This window comes from Monodon monoceros, unplaced genomic scaffold, assembly GCF_005190385.1.
Source record: "Monodon monoceros isolate NGI ecotype Baffin Bay Population unplaced genomic scaffold, NGI_Narwhal_1 Super_Scaffold_9, whole genome shotgun sequence".
In the NCBI taxonomy this organism is placed as follows: domain Eukaryota; kingdom Metazoa; phylum Chordata; class Mammalia; order Artiodactyla; family Monodontidae; genus Monodon; species Monodon monoceros.
The window spans coordinates 25,699,776-25,720,887 of record NW_021703786.1 but is presented as its reverse complement, the minus strand read 5'-3'; the positions used below and the strand labels follow the sequence as shown (position 1 = coordinate 25,720,887).

The 21,112-nt window shown below is 59.6% G+C and overlaps 2 protein-coding genes and 1 long non-coding RNA gene across 11 annotated transcripts in view; 1 reads left to right on the top strand and 2 right to left on the bottom strand.

The window, feature by feature from the left end:
• Positions 1 to 1,056: 1,056 nt before the first annotated feature.
• FAAP100 (FA core complex associated protein 100) lies at positions 1,057 to 11,483 on the bottom strand. Of its 7 annotated transcripts, none has more exons than XR_003791825.1 (10): positions 11,262 to 11,483; positions 10,947 to 11,065; positions 9,140 to 10,101; positions 7,814 to 7,970; positions 6,498 to 7,270; positions 6,258 to 6,404; positions 4,897 to 5,013; positions 2,813 to 2,899; positions 2,270 to 2,407; positions 1,057 to 1,963 (listed from the first exon to the last, which is right to left on the bottom strand). XR_003791825.1 is itself a non-coding variant. In XM_029210842.1 (10 exons), exons 1-9 carry the CDS (start codon positions 11,424 to 11,426, stop codon positions 2,276 to 2,278), a joined length of 2,649 nt encoding a protein of 882 aa, XP_029066675.1. In that variant the 5' UTR covers positions 11,427 to 11,483; the 3' UTR covers positions 1,057 to 1,963; positions 2,270 to 2,275. The 7 variants fall into 7 exon arrangements, 3 of the variants coding, with proteins under 3 accessions (XP_029066675.1, XP_029066673.1, XP_029066676.1); XR_003791826.1 differs by having other exon boundaries at positions 1,057 to 1,960; XM_029210842.1 differs by having other exon boundaries at positions 6,268 to 6,404.
• On the top strand, positions 11,285 to 20,787 carry LOC114888628. The gene is made up of 3 exons (XR_003791827.1): positions 11,285 to 11,396; positions 19,084 to 19,167; positions 20,751 to 20,787. It is a non-coding gene; the product is annotated as an uncharacterized LOC114888628 (long non-coding RNA).
• NPLOC4 (NPL4 homolog, ubiquitin recognition factor) overlaps positions 13,879 to 21,112 on the bottom strand; it is a 61,877-nt gene continuing 54,643 nt past the window's right edge. For 2 of the 3 annotated variants that reach the window (XM_029210846.1, XM_029210845.1), the window contains exons 16-17: positions 19,484 to 19,586; positions 13,879 to 16,621 (exon numbers count right to left, since the gene is read on the bottom strand). In XM_029210846.1, the coding sequence (XP_029066679.1) occupies positions 16,464 to 16,621; positions 19,484 to 19,586 (261 nt within the window). In that variant the 3' untranslated portion in view covers positions 13,879 to 16,463. The other variant, XM_029210844.1, reaches the window with a different exon arrangement.

Here is a 21,112-nt window from a genome sequence, read left to right as displayed (position 1 = left end):
CATGGACCCTTCCCCTCAGCCCACACCCCTCTCCCCACCCTGGGCAGCCCCCACCCTTGCCTGGGGCCTGAAGCCCCACCTCCAGTGAGTCTGGCCAGTGTGAGGCACTTTGGGAAAGGAGGGCAGCAAGGAAGGGGTGCAGAGCTGGTTCCAGAGGGGAGTGGACACATATGGCCAGGGAGGACAGGAAGGGGTGAGGCATCCTGGGGGTGGGGAAGACCAGCAAGGACCCCTCCCCAGTCTCTCGCCAGGGCCCCCCTTGGCTGACTCCCCACCTTGCTGGCCTCCCCTCACCTTAGGAATGAAGAAGGGCTGGGAGCCAAATGGGCCAACACACTTCAAAGTGGGCTCCAACTGACCACGCAAGTACCAGATGCAGGAGCCTGGCCCCAGAGGGACCGAGTGACTGTCCTGAGCTGTGGTCTGCACTGCCCCCTGGTGGCATATGGGGGTTGGGGGCCCATCTGCGGGGCACTCTTGACCTGAAAGAAGCTGGCACCAGAGCTCAGGTGCTCCACAGGGTGCCAAGGAGGGGTCTCCTGTTTGCTGACCTTGGCCAGACAGTGGACTTGGCTTCAGACAATCGCTGAGTGGAGCCCGCACAGCCTGGGGCAGCAGCTGGAGAGGGGAGGCAGGGAAGAGTGCTTGGGGGTCCCTTTGGGCTGGACTGGCCACTCCATCCTCCCCCATGGCACTCAGGGAGGTGACAGAAAGATGACCCTCAGAAACAGCTGAGGACAGGACTAAGGGGGTGCAGGCCCTTCACTGGCTGGGCCACAGCTCCCCTCCACGCTGCATTAAGGACCAGCAGAAGCTGGAGGTGGACTGCTTGCTCATCGTGGAGAAGGCAGCTGTCACACTGCTCCCAGCAAACTCAGGGACAGAAGGAACAGGACAGTACTGAGTGGGCTGGCCCCCCTCCCCATCCTTCTCCCACCCTGAAGAACCCTTCAGTGCTGGGTCCATGTGGCGATCAGCCACTCTCCCAGACCCCAACTCGGAGCACCCCACCAGCCCCCCTCCCTCCATGGAGGGTGACGAGGAGGTGGCCTTGGTCCTCCTGGGCAGCGACCCTCATGGCCTGAATGGCCCTGCAGGGACCACTTCACTCCAGTGTTGAAGCTTCCTGCTGGCCTGAGGGCCCCCTAGAGGTCAGTTCAAGGCTCATCTGGGCCCTGCAGTGGCCACCAGACTTGTTGGGGGCTTGGAGCTGGGGGTGTGTCCAGGAATCCAGGTCAAACCTGCCACCAGACTGAAGGGGGAGAGCTAAAAAACAGCCAAGGCCAAGGCAGAGCACCAGAAAGTGTCACTTCTTGAGGCGGGTGCCTCACAGGCCCTGCACACACAGCAGGAAAGCACCAGCAGGAAAGCACCGCCTGAAGTCTGGGGGAAAGACACCCTCCCCCAAAGCACCGGAGCCACGCTGGGGCTGCTGTCTGCCCCCAGGGACCCTTGGAAACAATGCACAGTGCTGGGCGCTGGGTGTGGCCCCGGCCAGAGGCACCAAGTTGTTGTTTTGGCCACAGGGCACCTGCAGTAACACCCCCTCCCCCACAGTCATTGTGCTTTGGTCACAGGGAGCACCTCCCACCGGTAACCCCAGCGGCTGCAGAGAAGCGGGGCCAAGGCACCCAGAGCGAGGCGGCTGGACAGGTGTGGGCAGTGCTGGACAACAAGTCTGTGGGTGGGCGGGTGGTGCTGCCAAGAGGGGCAGCCCTGGGCTCTGGGCACCACGGTGGGAATGAGACAACCACCAAAACACACCCGCCCGAGGCTCAACCCAGAAGCCCTGTCTCTGCGGCCTCTGCAGGCCGCTAGAGCAACGACGCTCCTGCTCTGGAGTCTGGACCCCATGGCCGGGGCCCTGCTTCCGAGTGGAGGGATGTCCGTGATCCAGCCCCAACGTTCTGGGTGGGAGGCGGCCCAGTGGTGTTGAGGCTGAGCGCGGAGGCCGTGGCAGCTGCTGGAGGAAAGGAAGCAGTGATGCGGGAGGATGAGCAGGCCCCTGCCCAGCGGGGTCACGGACCGCCTCGCTACCCTGACACACCTGCTAAACGAGCTGCCTCTTCTGAGCACACACCCCCCCCCGGGGGCGCCAGGTGGCTATCCGGGGGGCCAGCTGCACTCACCCCAGACCTTCCCCAGCTGTAACCAGGCCCACAGTGCCGCCCAGGTCAGGAGCCAGGTTTTCTCCATAAAACCATGAAGGTACTGTGAGTTGTTAGAGGGGCCGGAAGCAGGGACAGAGCCGGGGCAGGGTGGGGTTTACCTGGCATCACAGCAGGAGGAGGCTGGGGCTGCGGAGCTGCCTGTACACCTGCAGGAGCCTCTGGGCGGTGGCACAGGAGCTGGCTTCATCCTCCGTGCACAGCCGGTCCCGCAGGGTCTGCACCTCCCGCAGCAGCGTCTACAGGAAGGAATGGGAGGCAACAGCTAGGGCCCCACCTTCCCACGGGGCACGTCAGCGGGTCCCACCATGCGCAGATCCTACTCGGACTGTGGTAGGTGGTCCAGGAAAAACACTCATCTGTGGCCTTAACGTGATGACCCCTCGGGACAGGAGGCGTGGCTGGGCTGAGGGAAGACCATGTCCCCAGGGGACAGGCGTGTCCTAGCCAATGTGGGACAGGTTGGAGGAGTGGCCATGCCCACTCTGTCCCCACCTCACCCCTGCAGCAGGAGCCCAGACCCGACTCGGCTGTGAGGACTGGGAGCCCCTGCCAAGCTGGGCAACACCCCAGTGCCTGTGCGTGTCCCCAGAGGAGCCCAGGCTGGGGGAAGGTTCCGGGCATGGATCCCTGAAGGACCTCACCTCATGGTTGGCCTGGATCTGGTGGAGATACTGCAGGCGGAGGTCAGGCGGGCTGGAGCCCCGGGCAGCCTGCTCCATGACCAGCCTCTGGGGGGACACAAGGGGCACACGGCTGGAGAGGGTGCTTCTCCCGGGTGTCCCAAAGTAGCGCCCGGGGCTCCTGGCACCTGTCCTCCAGCCCGCAGAGCCAGGTGTCCCTTCCCCCTCCCCGAACCATCCATCAGGCCTCCCTGCCTCGCCCCCAGTTAACCTTCACCTCGGGCGGCAGGGCACGCTAGCCCCACCCTGACGATCATTTACTTGGAAGTAACTTTCTTCTCGGCCCTTTCCCCTCACTACCCACCTCCTACCGCCACCCCTTCCCCATCCTTGGCCTCAGGCCTTGGCACCGCTGTTCCTATCTTGGCCCATGAAAGAGCTGCTTCACGTCCTGCTTTCTGGAGGCAGCCTGGCCGGCTCTCAGGGCTGAACCCAAGCTTGCAGACGGATGCGGGAAGCAAGGCTCCCGCTGGCCTCCAGGGCAGAGCACTGAGAAGAGACCCCGACACCCCAAGGGGCAGCAGGAGATGCTGCCAGTGGCAGAAGCTGCACACCTGACAAGGCCCCCCAGATTCCAAGCGGCCAGGTGAATGAACGCCAGTTGTCACGAGCACACTCCCGTTCCACAAGCATAGTGTCAGCAGACGGAGGACAGAGGTCTGCAGCCCACAAGAAGATTCCCATCAAGGGAGTGTCCCCAGCGTTCCACTGGGGGCTGAAGCATGCCTCCCAAATTCACACTTGGAAGCCCCAGCTCCCAGCACCCCCGGTGATTGTGTTTGGAGAGAGGGTCTTCACAGATAAAGTTAAAACGAGGTCACGTGGGTTGGCTTTACTCCCATAGGACTGGTGTCCTTCTAAGAAAAGATCAGGACACGGATATGCAGAGGGATGACCATATGAGGACACAGGGAGGAGTCGGCCATCCACGCGCCCAGAAGAGAGGCCTCAGAAGGAACCACCCTGCGGACACCTGGATCCCTGTCTCCGAAGTGAACGCACTGTGTCCCATCTGCGGCACTTTGTTCCCGCAGCCCCAGGACACTAACTCCCCTTCTTGCTGGAAGTCTGGTCGGTATGCTCCTCCCCCGGCTTCTCACTAACTGTCCACCTCTCAACTGCCGCGCTCAGCGGGTCTGGAGACAGCCCTGCTTGTTTCAGGCCCGGCAAGAGCAACACGGGGCGCCCCCTGGGGGAGAGAAATGCAGGCGTGGGAGCTCTGCTCTAGGGACGGGGGACTCCTGAGCCCGGGAGTGAAGCCATGGATGTGCCACAGCAGGGCCGTCACAGTAGTGCCTGAGGGGGACCTCTGGTCATGGCTTGGCCCCCAGGCTCGCCTGGGTGCACTGGTAGGTCTAGAACAGCAGCCTCGGATCCCTGGCAGAGCTTGGACTGCAGGTTCTCCGACTCTTGGGGTCTGGGGTGGGGCCTGGGGACGTGCACCAAGTTCCCAGGTGAGGCTGACACAGAGTCCATGTTTAAGAAGAAGCGTTGTTGATAGCTGCCACCTCGGACCCCTCTGCGCAGCCGAGGCTGCACACACTCAGAACAGGCAGGAGATGGGCCACCTGACCCTGTGCCCAGCCTGCCAAGGGCACCAGCTGACAGGCTTCCCTCAGGAACACAAAGACCTCCCCTCAGATCCCGGGGTTGCAGCCCCAGTAGCCGCGCATGGCAGTGAAGCAGCAGGAAGGGCCCCTGGAGCTGTGTGTATGGGAGGGGCTGGCTGCCAACTCGCGCTTTCTTGGGGAAGACGTGGAGGCCCAGACGAGCAGACACCTGGTCCCAGGGCCCGAGCCTGGCTTCTCCATGCAAGTGTAGAAGAAATCTCACGCTGGTCTCCAGTGGACTGTCTCCCTTTAACCACGTGTGCTCACAGGCCACTGGGAGCTACTGCCAGGAGGGTGAGCAGCAAGTCCCCCACCCACCTCCCAACCGCCCACAGCTTACCTGCAATCCCGGGCAGGAAGCCACAGACCACCAGGGTCCTGTGTCCCCACCACCCCACAGAGACTTCCCCAACAAGCCCATGATGACCGACAGACCTGCAAACGCCCGATGATGGCGTGGTGTGCCCTGCACATGTTGGCCAGAGAGGAGCTCTCCACCTGGATCTCCATGGCCTGGATGGGCCCTGCTGGGCACAGGTCGGTCACAGCCACCTGCAACACACAAGGAACCTCACTGGCCGTCCACAGCCCTGACCTGCCCGAGGGCAGCGTGGCCGGCAGGAGTGTCCAAGCTGGCAGGGTCATGTGAAGCTTGGGCTTGCGCTCTACATCCCACTGTGGGCAAAGCTCAGGGGCTCCCAGGGCTGGATCTCCACACTCAACATGAATTTTCACCTGAAGAACCAGCTAGCCAAGCAACAGCAAAGCTGCTCCTTTGGAATATCTGTCCAGGAAGACCCCTCTTCCCTCGGCATCCAGATCCGTGGGCACTCACTCAAGTGCCTGCTGTGGCTGCACCGCCACGGACAGCCCACGCCTGGACCCACCCATGGCCCACACTGTGCGTCCTGAGGCACCAGACAGCAGGGTCAGGGTTGCAGGTGTGAAAACAGGGAGGGGGCTGGGCAAGTGAGGTCAGCCCAGTGCCCTCCAGCCAAAGATGAAATCTGGCGAAGATGGGCGAGAGCCAGGACACAAGGCAAGACCCCAGGGGCCTAGGGACCTTAGGAAGGACACTGTCTCCGGCAGCTCTTCCTTCTGGAATCGTAGGACGCACTGGGGCACCCACCCCTCTCCGCCACCTGCAGAACCACCACCAGGCCCCAGGGACACCCGACCTTGACACTGCCTAGTCTTGGCCTGACCTGAAAAGGCTGTCTAGTGGGCAGCCTCCAACCACCATCCTCAGCAAGGTGTGCCCGGCCACACGGGATGCTCCGCCAGAGCCTCCAACGCTGTAGCACAAGGGTCTGCTGGACATGACCCCGAGGCTGCCAGGAGGGTCTCAGAAAGGAAGGTTTGTGCGAAGAATGGGGCTAGAGGACTGAGCTCCACCGTGGTGTCTCAGCGGCCCCTGCACATGGGGCGTCTGTGATGGGACCCGGCACCCTGGTGGTCTAGGGGTTTAGTGGCCTGGAGTCTGGAGTCACTTGTGCTGCCCCTGGGGGTACAAGTGAGCGACCCGCTCGGGCTGGCTGTGATCTCCAGCAGTACACAGGGCAGGGGCCACGCGTGGAGAGTGCTGGACAGGGCGGTACTCATGGAGACCTGGCTGGGAGCCGACGCTGCCCCTGGCCCCACGAAGGCCACCCCATCACAGCTCGCTTCTCGAACTCGGATGCGTCGGAATCCTCTGGAGGGTGGGCCCCAGAATCTGATTCCTCTCGAGCAACCCAGGGACCCTACTCAGAACTGCTGCTGTCGAGGCCGATTGCCCCACAGGCAGGACAGCTGACCCCTGCTTGCCTCGCGGACGATGAGGTGGACATCAGTGCCATCTGGGGCCACTCCCTGGATGGAGGACAGTGCTTGGGCCCTCACGATGTCCGCGACGGCATTCTCGGCAAGAAGCCACTGCAGGGTGGCAGAACACAGGGACACGCCTGGAGGAGAGAGGTGCGGCTGTGAGGCTGATCAGATCCTGGGAGAGGGAGGAAGGGTCCCAGGCCTCAGCGAAGACAGCTGGTGCCACCAACCTGCGTGATTGTCCCCTAAGGCGGCCCTGAGCAACTCTGCCGACACCTTGACGGTGGCCACTGACGGGGGCAGGTACTTGGCCCGCAGGGACGCTGGTCCTGCAGGCTGGCTGACTGGCCCGCAGCAAGTTTCCAGGAAGGTGTGGATGGGGTCTCTGGCAGGGCTGAGTGGGCCCAGGGCCTGCGTGTGGGGTGCAGCCAGGCCGGGGAAGCGCAGGCCCTGCAGCATGTCCACCGTGTGCTCGCTCAGGGGCAGGCACACGCCGTCCTGCTCAGGCAGGACGTCAGGGGTGCATTCATTCGAAGAGGGGTCCTTGAAAGGGTCCGTGAGGGCAAGGGCCCCACCCACGACCTCCCTGAGGCTGTAGAAGAGTGCGCAGGACACGGTCACGGGCAGGTCAAGCGCACCGTCCTCTCCCGGGCCCAGAGGCAGCGTCACCTCACGCTGACCGCCAGGGCCAAGCTGGTCCACAGGGATGGTGTAGGTGATGGCCGAGACAGCCGAGTCCAGGTCTAAGGCCCGGGAGCTGCGGAGCACCTGGACGCACAGGGCCCAGCCCCGGTCCAGGCTGAAGCCGCTGCTGTTCTCCAGCAGGCAGGTAGCTGTCAGCACGTCCTGCAGCTGCAGGCGGCTCCAGGAGGTGCTGATGGTGCAGGAGATGGGCCTGGGACCCTCCCGGCTCGACAGCAGGGCGCAGCTCACGTTCATGGCTTCGTTGAGGCAGGTCAGGGCCTTGTCCCGTTGGTCAACCGCCTTCTTCAGAGAAGACACTCTGGAAACAGACATGGCTGCTGAGGGAGGGCCCAGACCTCGTTCTTCCTCGAGCATCAGGTGAAGAGCCCCCACCTCAGGGGCTCCTGTCCTGCCCATGCAATCGTCTGACCCAACCTCCTTCTCCAGCAGCAGACGATGGAGCTGGGGCAGCCTGTACTTGGCAGCCTGGCCTCGCCCACCGGGCTCACGGAGCCTTCCCCCCACCCCCTTCAGGGCCACTGAGCCAGGGGTGCCCACGGTGGGGCTGGCCACCCCCACCGTGCTCCCCAACGTGTTCCAAGTTGGCTCCTTTGCTCCTCTGCGGTGCCACAGTGACATCCCAGAGGATGGCAGGCACCCTAGAAATGACCCTAAAACACAGGGGCTTGGCACCCACAGCTGGCCTTTAGTGCCGCCTTTGGCCAGGCAACACAACGTCTGGGGCTATCGCGGGGGTCAGAGGCAAAGTAACAGGCCTGTCCCGGACCAGTGCCACCACCCAGGACACCGCCTTCCGTGGACACCATGCCAGCCTCTGCCCGAGTCTCAGCCCACTGGTCACCTCTCAGAGACAGTGCCAATTCCAGACAGCAACTCCTTAATTTTTTGGCCAGCATTCGCCGAGGTCACTCTGGTGGGGTGAGGCGTCTCAGAGTGCGGGTCCAGGCTGCAGGTCATCAGCCGGCCTTTGGCAGACAGGGCCAGGAGCTCAGCACCCCCTGCAGGTGGACACACGTGGGGCCTGGTCAACAGGCAGGGAGAGGCATGCTGCTGGGAACATGCAGCAGTTCCCAGGACTCAGATAAGTGTTGGCAGAACACCTGTGCCCAGGTGAGGAAAAGAGGGTTCTGGAGACATCCCGAAGAGCCTGGGGCGTGTACTGGGCTGGGCATATGCTGTGAAGGGCCCTCCCTGGGACGGGGTGTCAGCACAGCAGAGGTGTCATCTTATACATGGACAGGACTAAAAGGGACCAGACAAGGGCCATCAAATCAGCTGGGTGCACCCCCCTTCAACAGCCCCCCAACCCCTAGCAAAGCTGCTCTGAGATTTCCTAAGAGAAGGAGGTGCTACACAGGCCCCAGGCCTCCTCCACTGGCCAGTCGGCTCTCACTGGGGCCTTTCTGGAAGCCTGCCGCCTCTCCTCGACATCTTTCTGTCTCCTTTCCCACTCCTGGCCTACCAGGGAGTTCCCCGGGAAACAGGCTCCATCTCCTGTGACCTGCTGGTTCTCCAAGTCCAGTACCACTAGGCCCTGAGACCCGCCCAGAGGTGTGGCTCCCCCATTCCCTGCCACATGTGTCTCTCTTTCCCTGTGGGAGAGACAGCAGTCTTTTCACTTCAAAAGCATTTCTTTCGTATCAAGTATGGTCCACGGTAGGCCTTACAATGCATTCTTAGGCTATCTTAAGGGGAATATGTGCTAGGGGCAGCGGGGCTCTTATCCCTCCCCCTTAACATTGGGCAAACATGGCTGAAACCCCCTCCAGTTCTGTCTGGGGAGAACACACACATCAGAGCTTGGCGATGCCCCCTGCCTTTGGTGCAAGGTGGACTCGTTGGAGGCCACATGGTAAGTAGACCTGAACCAATTTGAATTTCCATTGCACTACTGGCCATGGGAAGATGCTCTTGCCCAGGGTCACTCAGGTGCAGACCCTACCCAGGCAGAGTAGCACAGCCCCCGCCCCTAAACCCACACAGGACCCCAAGACAAGAAGCATCAACCATGAGGCTATGCCAGGGGAGGGTAGGCCTGCCCGGGCAGTTTTATGGAGAACAGGAATGAGGCAGGGAGAGGAGGACGGACAGTTCACAGGGAGGAGACATCAGAGAGGCTCCACCCACCCCATGGCTTTGGTTTTTAGCTTTCAGCCGTGGCTCGTACCTTCAGGCGCCCTAGATGACACAGAGAGGGTGACGACGCTGCAGACACTCAAGCTGGCTGGACACAGCAGAGAGGGCAGGCCTCCTGGGGCCCCGTCACGCTGCGTGAGGTCCCAGGGGGAGACCTCCTGAGCCAGGTCCACTACACAGAGGTCCGAGGGGGTGCTGTGGTACACACGGCCGCCCCTGCCGTGGGCCGCACAGAGCACAGGTCCCGGGAGGCTGTACTCCCGCAGCTCTGGCACCAGATGCCCTGCCTCGTCCCAGCTGGCCTTGATGGCCAGTGTCCGGCCATGGTGACCAAGTGCCACCAGGCAGTCACAGTACACGTCCTCCACATCCTCGGACAGCGGCTCTGTCCTCAAGGCTCCAATGAAGATGACAGGCTCTTCCAGGTGATGGAGGATCTTGACAAGGGCCTTCGGATCACCAGGGGCAGACCTGGAGGTGACCAGGGTCTTGAGGACCACACAGCAGAGCTGGCCATCGGGGAGACCGCAGACGATCACGGGCGACTCCAGGAGGGAGGCATCGGATCCAAAGAGTAGCCCAAAGAGGGTCCCCTCCAGCGTGACGCCCCCAGAGCCCCACGGGTGGCCATGTGGGGCCCTGGAGCCTGGTGGTGACGCACAGCACAGCACTGGGAGGAAGCGGGGGGCTGTGGGCTCCCCCAGGCTCCCAGCTGGGGGGGTGCAGGTGGACAACTCCACCTCGCCAATCTCGCCTCCGGGCCTAGGGTCCTCCCCTGGACACGGACACTCAAACAGCTGCACCTTCCACTGGGTGGGGCCCTGTGACAGGGTGATGAGCACGTCATCGAGCACAGTGAAGGCATGCAGTGTGGCACTGGGGAGCACACAGGTGTCTGGGTGCACGGGGATCACAGGGACAGGGAGCTCATCGACCTGCCCATCCTCACTGTCCTGGTCGTCCCTGTCATCCTTGTCATCCCGGCTCACAGACCTTTGAGAACACAGGCAAATGTCAGTTACAGTGCTCACAAGCTCCCTTTGTGACAGCCTGCCACTGACATGACGGGCCTGGGGTCTGTACAAGGAGCGATCTCAGTGACTTATAGCCACCAGGGAGCAGTTGGCATGCCACAGTGCCTCCCACCTGCTCCACGGACTGCTTTGCTCCCCACCAGTCGCCCAGGGACACGTGCATAATAGGATGTACCAAGCCCTCCAGAAATGGGGTTTGGACAGAAAATTCTCATCAGTGCAGAACTGTCAGACCCCCCAAGGCCTCAGCTGTGAATCACACCTGCTACCTTTTTATTTTCTAAACCAGTAGTGAATAGGTGCCCGAGTCTAGGCTCTAGGCTCTGCACTGGTACTGAGGGGGGGCGGGGGCGGGGAGGATGGTGAAACTCCTTTAACCACTGACTCAGGGTTCACAGAGACCCACCTCATAGGTGTGTCATGCCAGACCCACCAAGGCCCATCAAAGCCAAAGGGGCAGCATCCTGCTCCCGGCTGCAGACTCAGCCGCTTGAACCCCGTTTACTAAGAATTCTCTGTGAGCAGGAGCCTGTTAGAGAAGGCAGGTGCTGAGGACAGGGGCCCCCAAGACTTCAGAGCTGGCCCTGAGCCCACCATCCCCACCTTGGAGGCCTGGTGAGTGTTCATTCTGAACCCAGTCCAGGGGTAAAAGGACCGTATAGGTCACAGGGGCAGTGTTTGAGGAGGGCAGGGAAGTACCAGTCAGAGACAGCGAGAAGCCCATTTGAGGCCATGTTCGCCTCAACCCCGGAGAGGCAAGTGTGGACCCGCCCAAAGCAGTGCCGTCCAGCGACCATGCCTCACCTGCTCGCCTGGTCCAAAGACAAGCAGTAGATGCCACTCCGGGCGCACAGAACGTAGAGCGCCCTGCGAAGGGCCAGGAGCTCCAGGTGCCACACCTGACCGGGAAACTTGTACACGGCCTGGACGTCCGGGGAGAACGCAGAGTCAGGCCGGGCGCATGGGGCCCAGAAGAGGCGGAGTACAAACTCCTGAAATACGCCGGGCCTTCGGTGGATTCCCGCCCGGCCCCGCCCCCTCCAGGGCTCAGGAACCCCGCTCCACTCCGCCCCGCCCTCTCCCCCGGTCCCTGGCCCCTCCCCGGCAGGGGGTGCTCACGATCAGCAGCCGCCCCTCCCGGTCGTAGACATAGACCAGCTCGCTCCCGGTGGACAGGAAGACCTCCGCCCCGTGGCACAGCACGCGAGGCTTGCCCGCCGCCAGGCCCCCGAGCGGGCAGCAGAAGCCCGCCAGGTATTCGACCCGCGGCGCGAGGCCGGCCATCGTGGGGTCGCCAGGGAGCCCGGCCACCGGAGGGGTCTCGGGCTCGCAGCGCCGGTGCCAGGGGCGGGGCGGGGCGCGGCGCTTTACGGCCGCCCAGGTCGCAGCGCGGCCTCCGCCGTACAGCGGCGTGGCGGGGGCGGGGCCGGAGCCGGGGGCGGGGCGGCTGCGCGTCAGGTGTTGGGGTTCCCGCGGGAGCCCGGGACCCTGGGTCGAAGGCCACGCCGTTGAGGTAAAGCTAGTGGACACAGAACGCTTTGGCAAAGGGCCAACATGTTTAAAGCCAAACACGGGAAGCCCAAGGGCCTTGGTCTCTCCACTCGTCCGTCCTCCCCCGCGGCTCCATTGGACTCGCCCGAAGTCGCGCTTCCCTCGTGCGCCCGAGGGCCGGGCCGGCTCCGGGACCCGGGCCAGTACACAGACTTCCCCAGGGCGGCGGCCCGTCAGAACGCGTCTCCTCCGAGCGGACGGTGCGCTCCTAAAGCGACCTTCTAGCGTTTTGGGGGGCGGTTAGATCTGCGAATTCCAGGAGGGGGCGGGCAGCGTCAGGTCTTGCCACTTCCACAGCCGGGGGCTGGGGGGAGGGGCCCTCGGTCTAGGGATGAGTCTCCTCCTTCTGAGCTGCTGAGACACACCCACGCCTACCCCGTCCCCAGGACACTGCTGCGTCTGAGCTTAACATGGACCGAAGTGTCCCTTCTTTCATGGCTGAACGAACTGTCTGTGGGTGTGTTGGTCTGAACGGACAGTGGGGAAAAAGGGTAAGCCAGAGGAATTCTGGGTTGAGGGCAGAAGACCATGAAGAAAATGACTGGCTGGGCCTTGGTAAGGGGGGCAGCTCACCATCAGTCAGCGTGGAGGGTCAGGGTGAAGACAGGGCAAGACACCTCTCCTTCCCAACTCTGTCCTCCAAGGCTCTGGGGAGAGGTGCTTATCAGAGGGGCCAAGAGTTCTCCGAATGAGACAGACCCAGAGCGACCCTGAAAGGTGCCTGCAGACAGGTCAATCACACCCCTCTCCTTTAAGAAGCCAATGGGAGAGGCTCCAAGGTCAAACACCCATGAATGAAAGAGGCATCTGGAGGGGTGTGGCCAGACAGGGCAAGTTGAAGGAGCCCAGCTGCCAAGTGTTTTCTGGGCTTGAGTTAAGCTGACCTTACCAAGGCTGGTGTACCTGCCAAAACAAAGAACCAGTAGCAAAAGTTCTAATTCCCCTTGTTGAGGTTGGTGCTCAACCCCCAGGGCAGTGGACCGCTACTGTTTCAGTGTTTCTGGGTTGGACCCAGCATCAGCATGGCATTTGCAGTCTGTCATTTGCCCTCTTGAGACCAGCTCCCATGTGGCTTTTGGAACTAGAAGTGAGGACATGGTCCTTTCAAGAGGAACACCACTCTGAATCCCACCTCCACCCCCACCCCCCAACCTGAGTGCTCAAGTGTTCTTGGCTGGTCTTGTGGCCACATGCTCACACCAATTCCCAACCTGGCCCTCGCAGACTATTTCCCAGCACCAAGGGAACTACACCAGGATTGTCCTAGAGAAAATGACCGTATGGGGAAGTGCATCTGGGAGGTGGGCTAAGCTGGCCAGGCCTCACCTCCCAGGTTCAGCCCTGACTGGCCAGGCACTGTAAAGTTGGTCATTCCTCTGTCCCACTCCCTTCTGCTCAGGGGGGCTAGCAGGCTCCTGGCCCCAAGTCCAGGCAAGACCCACCCTCTGTGATACAAGGATTTATGACCATCTACAGTCTATCTAAACAGCGAGGGGGCCCTGAACGCTGATCCCCCCGGAGGTTACAGAGCAAAGGGCTTAGCCAGCTCAGGGGTGATGTGGGGTGAGGGGCCCCTCATGTGGGTGCACATGGAAGGCCTGTGGCAGGAGGCCTGTGAGACAGCAGAGCGTGCTGTGGATAGTCAGTGGTCTCTATGCCACACGTGGGGGCTACATCTTCCCAAGGACAAACTACCACCAGACAGCATTAGGGGTGGGGAGGGACAGGACACAGCATGTGCAGGGAAGCTGCAGGCTGTGCCAGGCACTTATAGGCAGCACAGCCTGCCAACATGTTGAACATGCCAGGAAAGGGGGTGGCAGGACCCTGAGTTCTATTTCCAAGCAGTACACTCCACTTGCTTGATTTCAGGGGGAGGGATGACGTTCCAGAACCTCATCACTTCACGGAACCAACAAGGTCAGCAGCCTGAACCACAGAGAGAGCAGGACACTGCTGGTAAAAGTAGGCAAGCTCAGGGACAGGACTGGAGCCAGGTGCTGAGGGCCCACCCGCCCCAGTCCAGAAGCTAGGCTGGGCCTGCCTCTCCCCAGGGCCCCTTGGACATCAGTGGGCAGTGTTTCTTATATACTTGTTCAGGAAGCAGTGAACCAGTGGCCAAAGGACAGAATGGGTTGTAAGGTGCCTGTGAAGGCTGGTAACTGAACATCGGGGGGAGCGCCCCCTGGCTGTCACTCGACAAGTGTCCCCTCCAGGCCTTGCTCCTCTTGCATCTGTGCAAGCCTGGGGGATTCTGGGCACTATCCTTCACCTGCTGCCTGGCGGAGTGCACCTCACCCACCACGAAGAGGCCAGGAGCAGCCACATGGCTGACAGGCAGAAAAGGTGCAGAAAAGTCATGGAGGGAGGCCAGGCTCTGCTCCTCCAGTGGACGTTACACTGGGAGCACAGGGCCGAGGAGCCTGGGCAGGAGGAGTGGGTCTCTACCCTTCAATACTCTAAACATGTCAGCAGACAACAGTGATGTGTGGAGGGGAAAGTCATCAAGTCGCCTGACAAGGTAGGCAAGTCAAGGCTCAGGGCAGGGAGAGGCCTTGGGGCCCAGGAAGGACAAACAGGGCGCTGGCGGTCGCTTCAGGTGCTTTTATTGGTTCAACTGCAGGGCTGGAGTCCAGGCAACGCTACTACAAACCCAACCGACACACACCTGCAAGCCCCAAGTGGGAGCACCAGGAGCAGGCTGGTTGGTGGAGGCCGGGCACCTGGTCCCCCCTCGCTGAGCTATGGTGCCTGGTGCCTGGTGGCATGAGAGGGTGTGTCCACACAAGGGCAGGTAGGATGAAGGTGGAGCTGGGGGCCCCTCCCCTATGCAAGAGGAGATGGCTAAGCTGCCTGGGCCCAAGCCTGTTGGCAGGTACCCCCACTCCTTATGTTGACCCCCGACTCTCTTTGGACAAAATAAAGTGCATTACTGAACAAAGAGTGACTCAAAACCAGAAGCAGAGAAATCACAACACTTTTTCTTTAGCTAAAAGATAAAAGGAAACGAACTATGCAGATGCCAGAACTTCAGAGTGAGTAGGACACTGGTCAAAGAGAAAAGGAAATTAGCTTGGTAGATAAAGACCAGAGTAAGTACAGGAGGAACGGTGGGGGCCGCGAGGTCTGAGGTCAGCGCCCTCCTGCTCCCCTGCAGACTCACATCTGATCAAAGGAGCAGATGACTTGGGCCAGATGGTCCTCCCAGCTTGCTGGCAGGTGGCCACAGATGAACTGGGGAAACAGGGGGCTCTGCACCTCCTGCCCCCCAGGACAGATCCACTGTAGCCAGACCCAACCCCACTGGCCACTTGGTGTCCCACGCCAGGTGGACCTGGAGTGCCAGGCACAGCCCTTGCCACAGGTGAACACATGCCCAAGTGCTCACTGTTCACAGGCCAAGGGCGAGGGAAGGTCACACAGGCTTGCCTCCTGCCCTAGGACAGAGACATGAAGTCCCCAAGCAGCCTGTGTCTGGGTCAGCCTCTCCCATGGGTGGGTGCAGTGCAGCTCAGAGATACGGCTCTTGTTAAGGCAAAGAGGCATCAGGATGTCCACGTCTCCCGGGGAAAGGCCAGACCAGAGCCCAACCACAGAGGAAACGCAGGGACCCCAAAGCACATGCAAAGTCTGACCACAACCTTTGTCCTGAAATAGCCTGGACCCATACCTCAGCACGGTACCTACTTTCCAACGTCCCTGCAGCAGCCCCACAGCTGCTGTACTGTGGCCTGGCCTGTACCGGGGCCACATCACCGTGCCAGAGGCCAGGGCCCGGGCAGGACAACAGGAAGGAATGGTGTGTGGGGTGAAGGGGACCAGAGCTTCCAGCTCTGCCTGGGCCACCCAGCTCACCCCATGCAGGCCTGGTCAGCAGTGCTGGCCCCCCGGAGAGGCTGCCTGCTCAGTGGGAGCCAGCACTAGCTTCCTGCTTGGACTACCTGGGTCTGCACCTGTCCCAGCCATGTGGCTTGGCAGGAAAGTCTCAGGCACTGAGGTTCATTTGTGAGGAGACCTGACTGTGGGGCCCCCGTCCACCCACCCAGCCTGCAAACACCTCCAGGGACTCACTGAAGGAGGGACGAAGGTGGAAACTAGTCTCTCTCCTTTTATGCAGTTTTTATCTTAAAAAAAAATAAATAAAAGTCTTCTTCGCAGGAATTACTGGTAACTGTTATTACAACCAAAGCAGACTTTAAGGTCCCCCCTGGACGCTGGGTGAGAGCAGGAAAGGGTGGGCAGCAGATTCACCTGCAGACCAAGCGGACAGAAGAGCAGCGAGCCCGTGGCTACGCATTTCCACCACACGATGGCTACTGGAAGGGGAAGAGGTGGCCCTCACAGGCAGGGTCTGCCCCAGAGCAACGGGGTATAGTCACCAAGAGCTCCCAACCAAAAACATGGGAACCAAAAGCATCCAAAGGAAGGAAAAAAGAAAGCTGGATGGTGCCAGCAAGCCCTCCCACCCCCTCAATTCCAGGTGATGATTTAGAGGCACCTAGTCCTTCTACCACAGTAGGAGCTGCTGCAGGGCATCCGGATGAGGCCATACGGTGCCTCCACCAAGAGACTGGTTTCAGCCCAAGAGCACCAGCCTGGCTCCCTCCCTCCAGGGAAGCCTGGTGCTGAGAAGCTTCATGGGTCAGAGACCCCCAGGGCAGCCACCCCCGCCTCGCCTTCAGGGCTGCCTGCGGTGGGGCATGGTTGCAACAATCCTGGCTTCAGAGAGGGCTAGGGTGGGCCCAGTCCGGGCAGCAGGGCCCGGGAGCCCTAGGTCCTGGGGAGGCTGCACATCTCGCAGTGGCCGGTGCCTGGCTGGTTCATGAAGGTGCAGTGCTGACAAGCCCACATGGCGGCCGAGGTGGTGTGTGCAGAGCCCCCGACGGCTCCGTACTCGTGGAGGCCTGGAAGCTGCACACCGACTGTGCCTGTGGGGCAGGAGGAGAAGCAGTGTTCATTTCTGCACTGGGAAGCTGTCCCACCCCATCTGAGAGCTCTGCACAGCTGCTTATCAGGGTAGGAGTGGACTCTAAAGGCAACTGCTGCAGGTGTGGACAGATGCGGCTTGAGAGCCCCTACTGTGGGTCCCCTGCTCAAACACAGAACACCGATAAGTAAAGCTGCTGTCTGCAGAGCGGAAAGCTGTCAGCTGTGGCCACTCATGCACCTGCCCACCCTCCTTGCTTGCTGTGTCAGTGGTTCCTTCCTTCTCACTGCTGAGCAGTAGAGCTCGGTGTGAACACCATCCCTAGTTATCTATCCCCCTCCTGATAGACAGTTGGGTCACTGCCAGGTTTGAGCCACTGTGAACAAAGCTGCCATGAATATTCTTTTTTTTTTTTGCGGTACGCGGGCCTCTCACTGCTGTGGCCTCTCCCGTTGCGGAGCACAGGCTCCGGACGCGCAGGCCCAGCGGCCACGGCCCGTGGGCCCAGCCGCTCTGCGGCACGCGGGCTCCTACCGGACTGGGGCACAAACCCATGTCCCCCGCATCGGCAGGCCCACTGCGCCACCAGGGAAGCCCACCGTGAATATTCTTAAAACAAATCTTGGTGTGGATCTGTGTTTGCATGTCTCTTGGGTAGCAGTGGGCTCGCTGGGTCATCCTCACTGGGCGTGCGAGAGCTCCAGCTGCTGAGGGAGCTCGTGAGCACGCGATGCGCCCAGTGTTTGCATCTCAGCCACCCTCAAGACGTGTAATGGTACCTCGTTTAATTTTCATTCTTCTGATGACTGATGGTGACCATCACTGTAATTCTTTTTATGGAACATCTTCTGTGGAATATCTTCTCCCAGTCTTCTGTTCCTTGCCTTTTCAAGTTTTTTTTTTTTTTTTTTTTTGCGGGATGCGGGGCCCTCACTGTTGTGGCCTCTCCCGTTGTGGAGCACAGGCTCCGGACGCACAGGCTCAGCGGCCACGGCTCACAGGCCCAGCCGCTCCGCAGCATGTGGGATCTTCCCAGACCAGGGCACGAACCCGTGTCCCCTGCATCGGCAGGCGGACTCTCAACCACTGCGCCACCAGGGAAGCCCTGTCTACAGGGATTTTGACTGAGATTGTAGTGATCAATTTAGGGAGAACTGACATGTTAAAAATATCTTGTCTTCCAGTCCAGATAGTGGGATTTCTTTTCCATTTGCTTAGCTCTTCTTCTGGCAGAGTGTTAGTTTTCAGCAAAGAGCTCTTACGTAGCTTCCACTGACTATGTCCCGAGATCTCTCATGTTCTATGACTCTGCATCTGTAAAGGGTACTCTATTGCTAATTTGTGTTACCAACCCTATGCAGTGACTGGAATTCCACGAGTAGTGTATCTGTTGACAGCATTTGACAATCACGTCGCACTTTTTTAGCAAAGTGAGTGTCGGTGAACACCAGGCGCTCTCCCAACAGAGGCTGCAGGCAGCAGGTCCAGACAGTGTCACCCTGCTGCTGGAGGACTGACACCTGACTCGGGCTTGGGTTTCTTCCCACCCTAAGTATGAGGCATGAAGCAGAATGGGACCCAGCTCCTATGGGGTCGCTAGTTTTTCATTAGTGTCTAATGGGGTTGGCAAAAGCAAGCCAAATGCTCAGACTGAAACCTTTCCTGATCTAGTTTTCCATTCCCCCAACTGGGCCAATGCTTGTCCAGGATAACCTCTTAGCTAACCCACCCCCTGTCCCGGCTTCCCTGTGTGCACTTTCTGGGCTGAGAGAGAGGGCTCCAAACTACTAAAGCTGCTCACTCAATGTCTGTGTGTGAAGCATTTGAAGAATAACACCAGGGGCCTGGAGAGCCCAGTACATGGGAGAGTTGGACCAGGTGCTGAGATCCTGGCCGGCACCTCACCACTGTCCACCTAAGGACTCAAGGCCGTGGGCTTCGCTGTAGGGAATTGGTGGGAACAATGGGTCCTCTGTTTCAGAACGTGAGGGCAAGAAGAGTACATGGCACATCCAGCCCTTTTACTGTTTGGTTGTAAGAATCGTATAAGAAGAAAAATTAAGAAGAAGGACGACACAGTGAATACCAAAGCTCCAACCCCTGAGCTTCTAGGTACTTAGTGTCGACAGAAAATAAGAACCCTGCTGGACTCCCTGTGCCTTGGGTTCCACTGAGGGTTTCCTGGCTAATTTTGGCTCAAGTATCAGCCCACTAGATTGAGAAAATATTTAAACACTTTTTTATATGTACTTTCATTGTTGTCTTCAGGGGGCGTTACAGTACTTCTCAAAGCCGCAGGGAAAAGGGCCACCATGGTCACTGCCCTCTCGAGCTCTCAGCTGGGGGGCTTGGTGGCCACGGCACTGGCAGCGTGGGGGCAGCTCCCAAGGCTGATTGACAGAGGCGCTCACCCGGGAGACACAAGATCCCCGAACTCTATTCTCTAACTCTTTTCCTCCTTAGCCACCAAGAATGCTCTGAGAACTGATGGGAAAGGGGAAAAGAAAAGCCTGAGGAGTCCAGAAGGTCTCTGCACTCAGCACTTAGGTGAGTGTGAAGTTTCTGTTCATCTAAAACAATGACTTTCAAACTGCTAAGATGCTTGAAGAATAGCGTATCTGGTATGTACGTGTTGTACAAAAATCCATGGAACAGTATACCCAAAATCTGTGGCCTTTACGCGTATGTTATAGTGATGAAAACATCTGTGGGCCCCGGCAGAGGTGTGCTTGTTCCATTGCCCACGATGCTGTCAGAAGGCATCTGGGGTCAGGTGTCCAGGGCCCGGGAAGAAGTACTGGAGCCCTGAAGGGCAGGAGTTTGGGCCCTGGCAATGGGGACTGCGGGAGGGTAAGACACTTACTGCAGAGCTGCTCGATGGTGGCCCACTGCTCAGACTTCTTCCACGTCTGGGCGAGCTCCTCATTTCTGGTCCTCACGGCCTCCAGCAGCAAGCTGATGCTGTCCTGCAAGAAGCCAAAAAAGAAGGTTCCAACTCGCTTCACTGACAGTAGATAGACTTGTTCACAAGTTTCTTTTTCCCCAACATCAAGACACACTTCAGAGGGAATTTCAAAAATCTCACAGGCTGTCACTATGAAATGCAAAACACCACACACTTAGGTTTATAAATACAAGTGCTAAATTCTTCCCAGAGATCCCCAGGTTGGCCGCTGTGCTACTCTGTGTCCCAGGCTGGCTGTGCTCCACCCCCTAGGTAATCATAGCTCACAGTCCTTCTCCTGAGGGCCTGGGTGGATGGGCAGGAGCCTCATGGCCATGAGGCCCACCCTCTTCCCTCACAGCCCCCTCGGCCCTCTGTTTTCTCCATCACGTCTGTACCTCAATACACTCTGCATCCTAGGCCGCCAGGGTCAAAGTGAAGAGAACTAAATAGTTTTTATTTTTATTTTTTTTTTGCGGTACGAGGGCCTCTCACTGTTGTGGCCTCTCCCATTGCGGAGCACAGGCTCCGGACGCGCAGGCTCAGTGGCCATGGCTCACGGGCCTACCCGCTCCGCGGCATGTGGGATCTTCCCGGACCGGGGCACGAACCCGTGTCCCCTGCATCGGCAGGCGGACTCTCAACCACTGCGCCACCAGGGAAGCCCTAAATAGTTTTTATAACGAGAGACTTCGAAAGCCTTCCAGGGGCTCTCAGGCAGTATCTACAGAAAATGCTTCCTAACAAGTGACTGCAAAACAGCACACATTTTCCAGGGAGAAGGCCCTAAGCTTTCACCACCTCCCCAACCGGAGGGGCAGCAGCTAAGCCGGGGGCTGGAGGTGCAACTCTCTGGGCTTAACAGGGAAGGCAAAGCCAGTGAAAAGTTTCGGGGTGCCTGGTGTCAAGTATCACAAATGGGTAGTTTGGACAAAACACAGACACAAGATACAAGAACAGCTATAGGCCACCTGACATAGAAAAGCAGTGGGAGGAAGGAGCCTCTCCTTTCTACTCTGTCACCTCGCAGAATGCATTTCCTTGGGTCCCAGGCAGGAAAAGGGCCAAAGTAAAAGGACAGTCACGACACAACCCATGCAAGGGGCTTCCTGGCTGGCCCTGCTGGCCCTGTGCTGCTCAGAAAGCAGCCGCCATCTGTAACACTCGCCCTCATCTCCCCCAACAGCATGTCTTAAAAACGCCAACTGTGCAGCTGTGTGCCTGGGGCCTGGACGCTGGCCAACCTTCTGGGCCAAGGTGATAAACTGGAGCTGATTCGGGAAGAGGAGAGAGAGATCGGGAAGAAGCAGAGGCTGGGATTCTCAAACTGTTCCAACAGGAATTTTTCAATTGTTGGATCCCTCATGTTCCCGCTAGAAGGACACAGAGCTAAGCGGCCTCTGCGTCCCACGTGGTTCTAACAAATGGAGGAACTGTCCTCCATCACAGAGGGCAGACGCTTTTGAACAAGCTGTTCCAGTGTAAACGCTAAAAGTGAAAAATTCACCCTTCTATCAAAGCCTTTGTGCAAAGCTGCTGCCCACAGGA

Coding starts and splice junctions, on each gene's coding strand:
- FAAP100 (XM_029210842.1), bottom strand. CDS start 11,426: ATGGCCGGCCTCGCGCCGCGGGTCGAATACCTGGCGGGCTTCTGCTGC. Junction 2,900..4,896: donor CCATCATCGGGCGTTTGCAG/GTCTGTCGGTCA, acceptor GTGTCCCCCCAG/AGGCTGGTCATGGAGCAGGC. Junction 2,408..2,812: donor AGATCCAGGCCAACCATGAG/GTGAGGTCCTTC, acceptor TCCTTCCTGTAG/ACGCTGCTGCGGGAGGTGCA.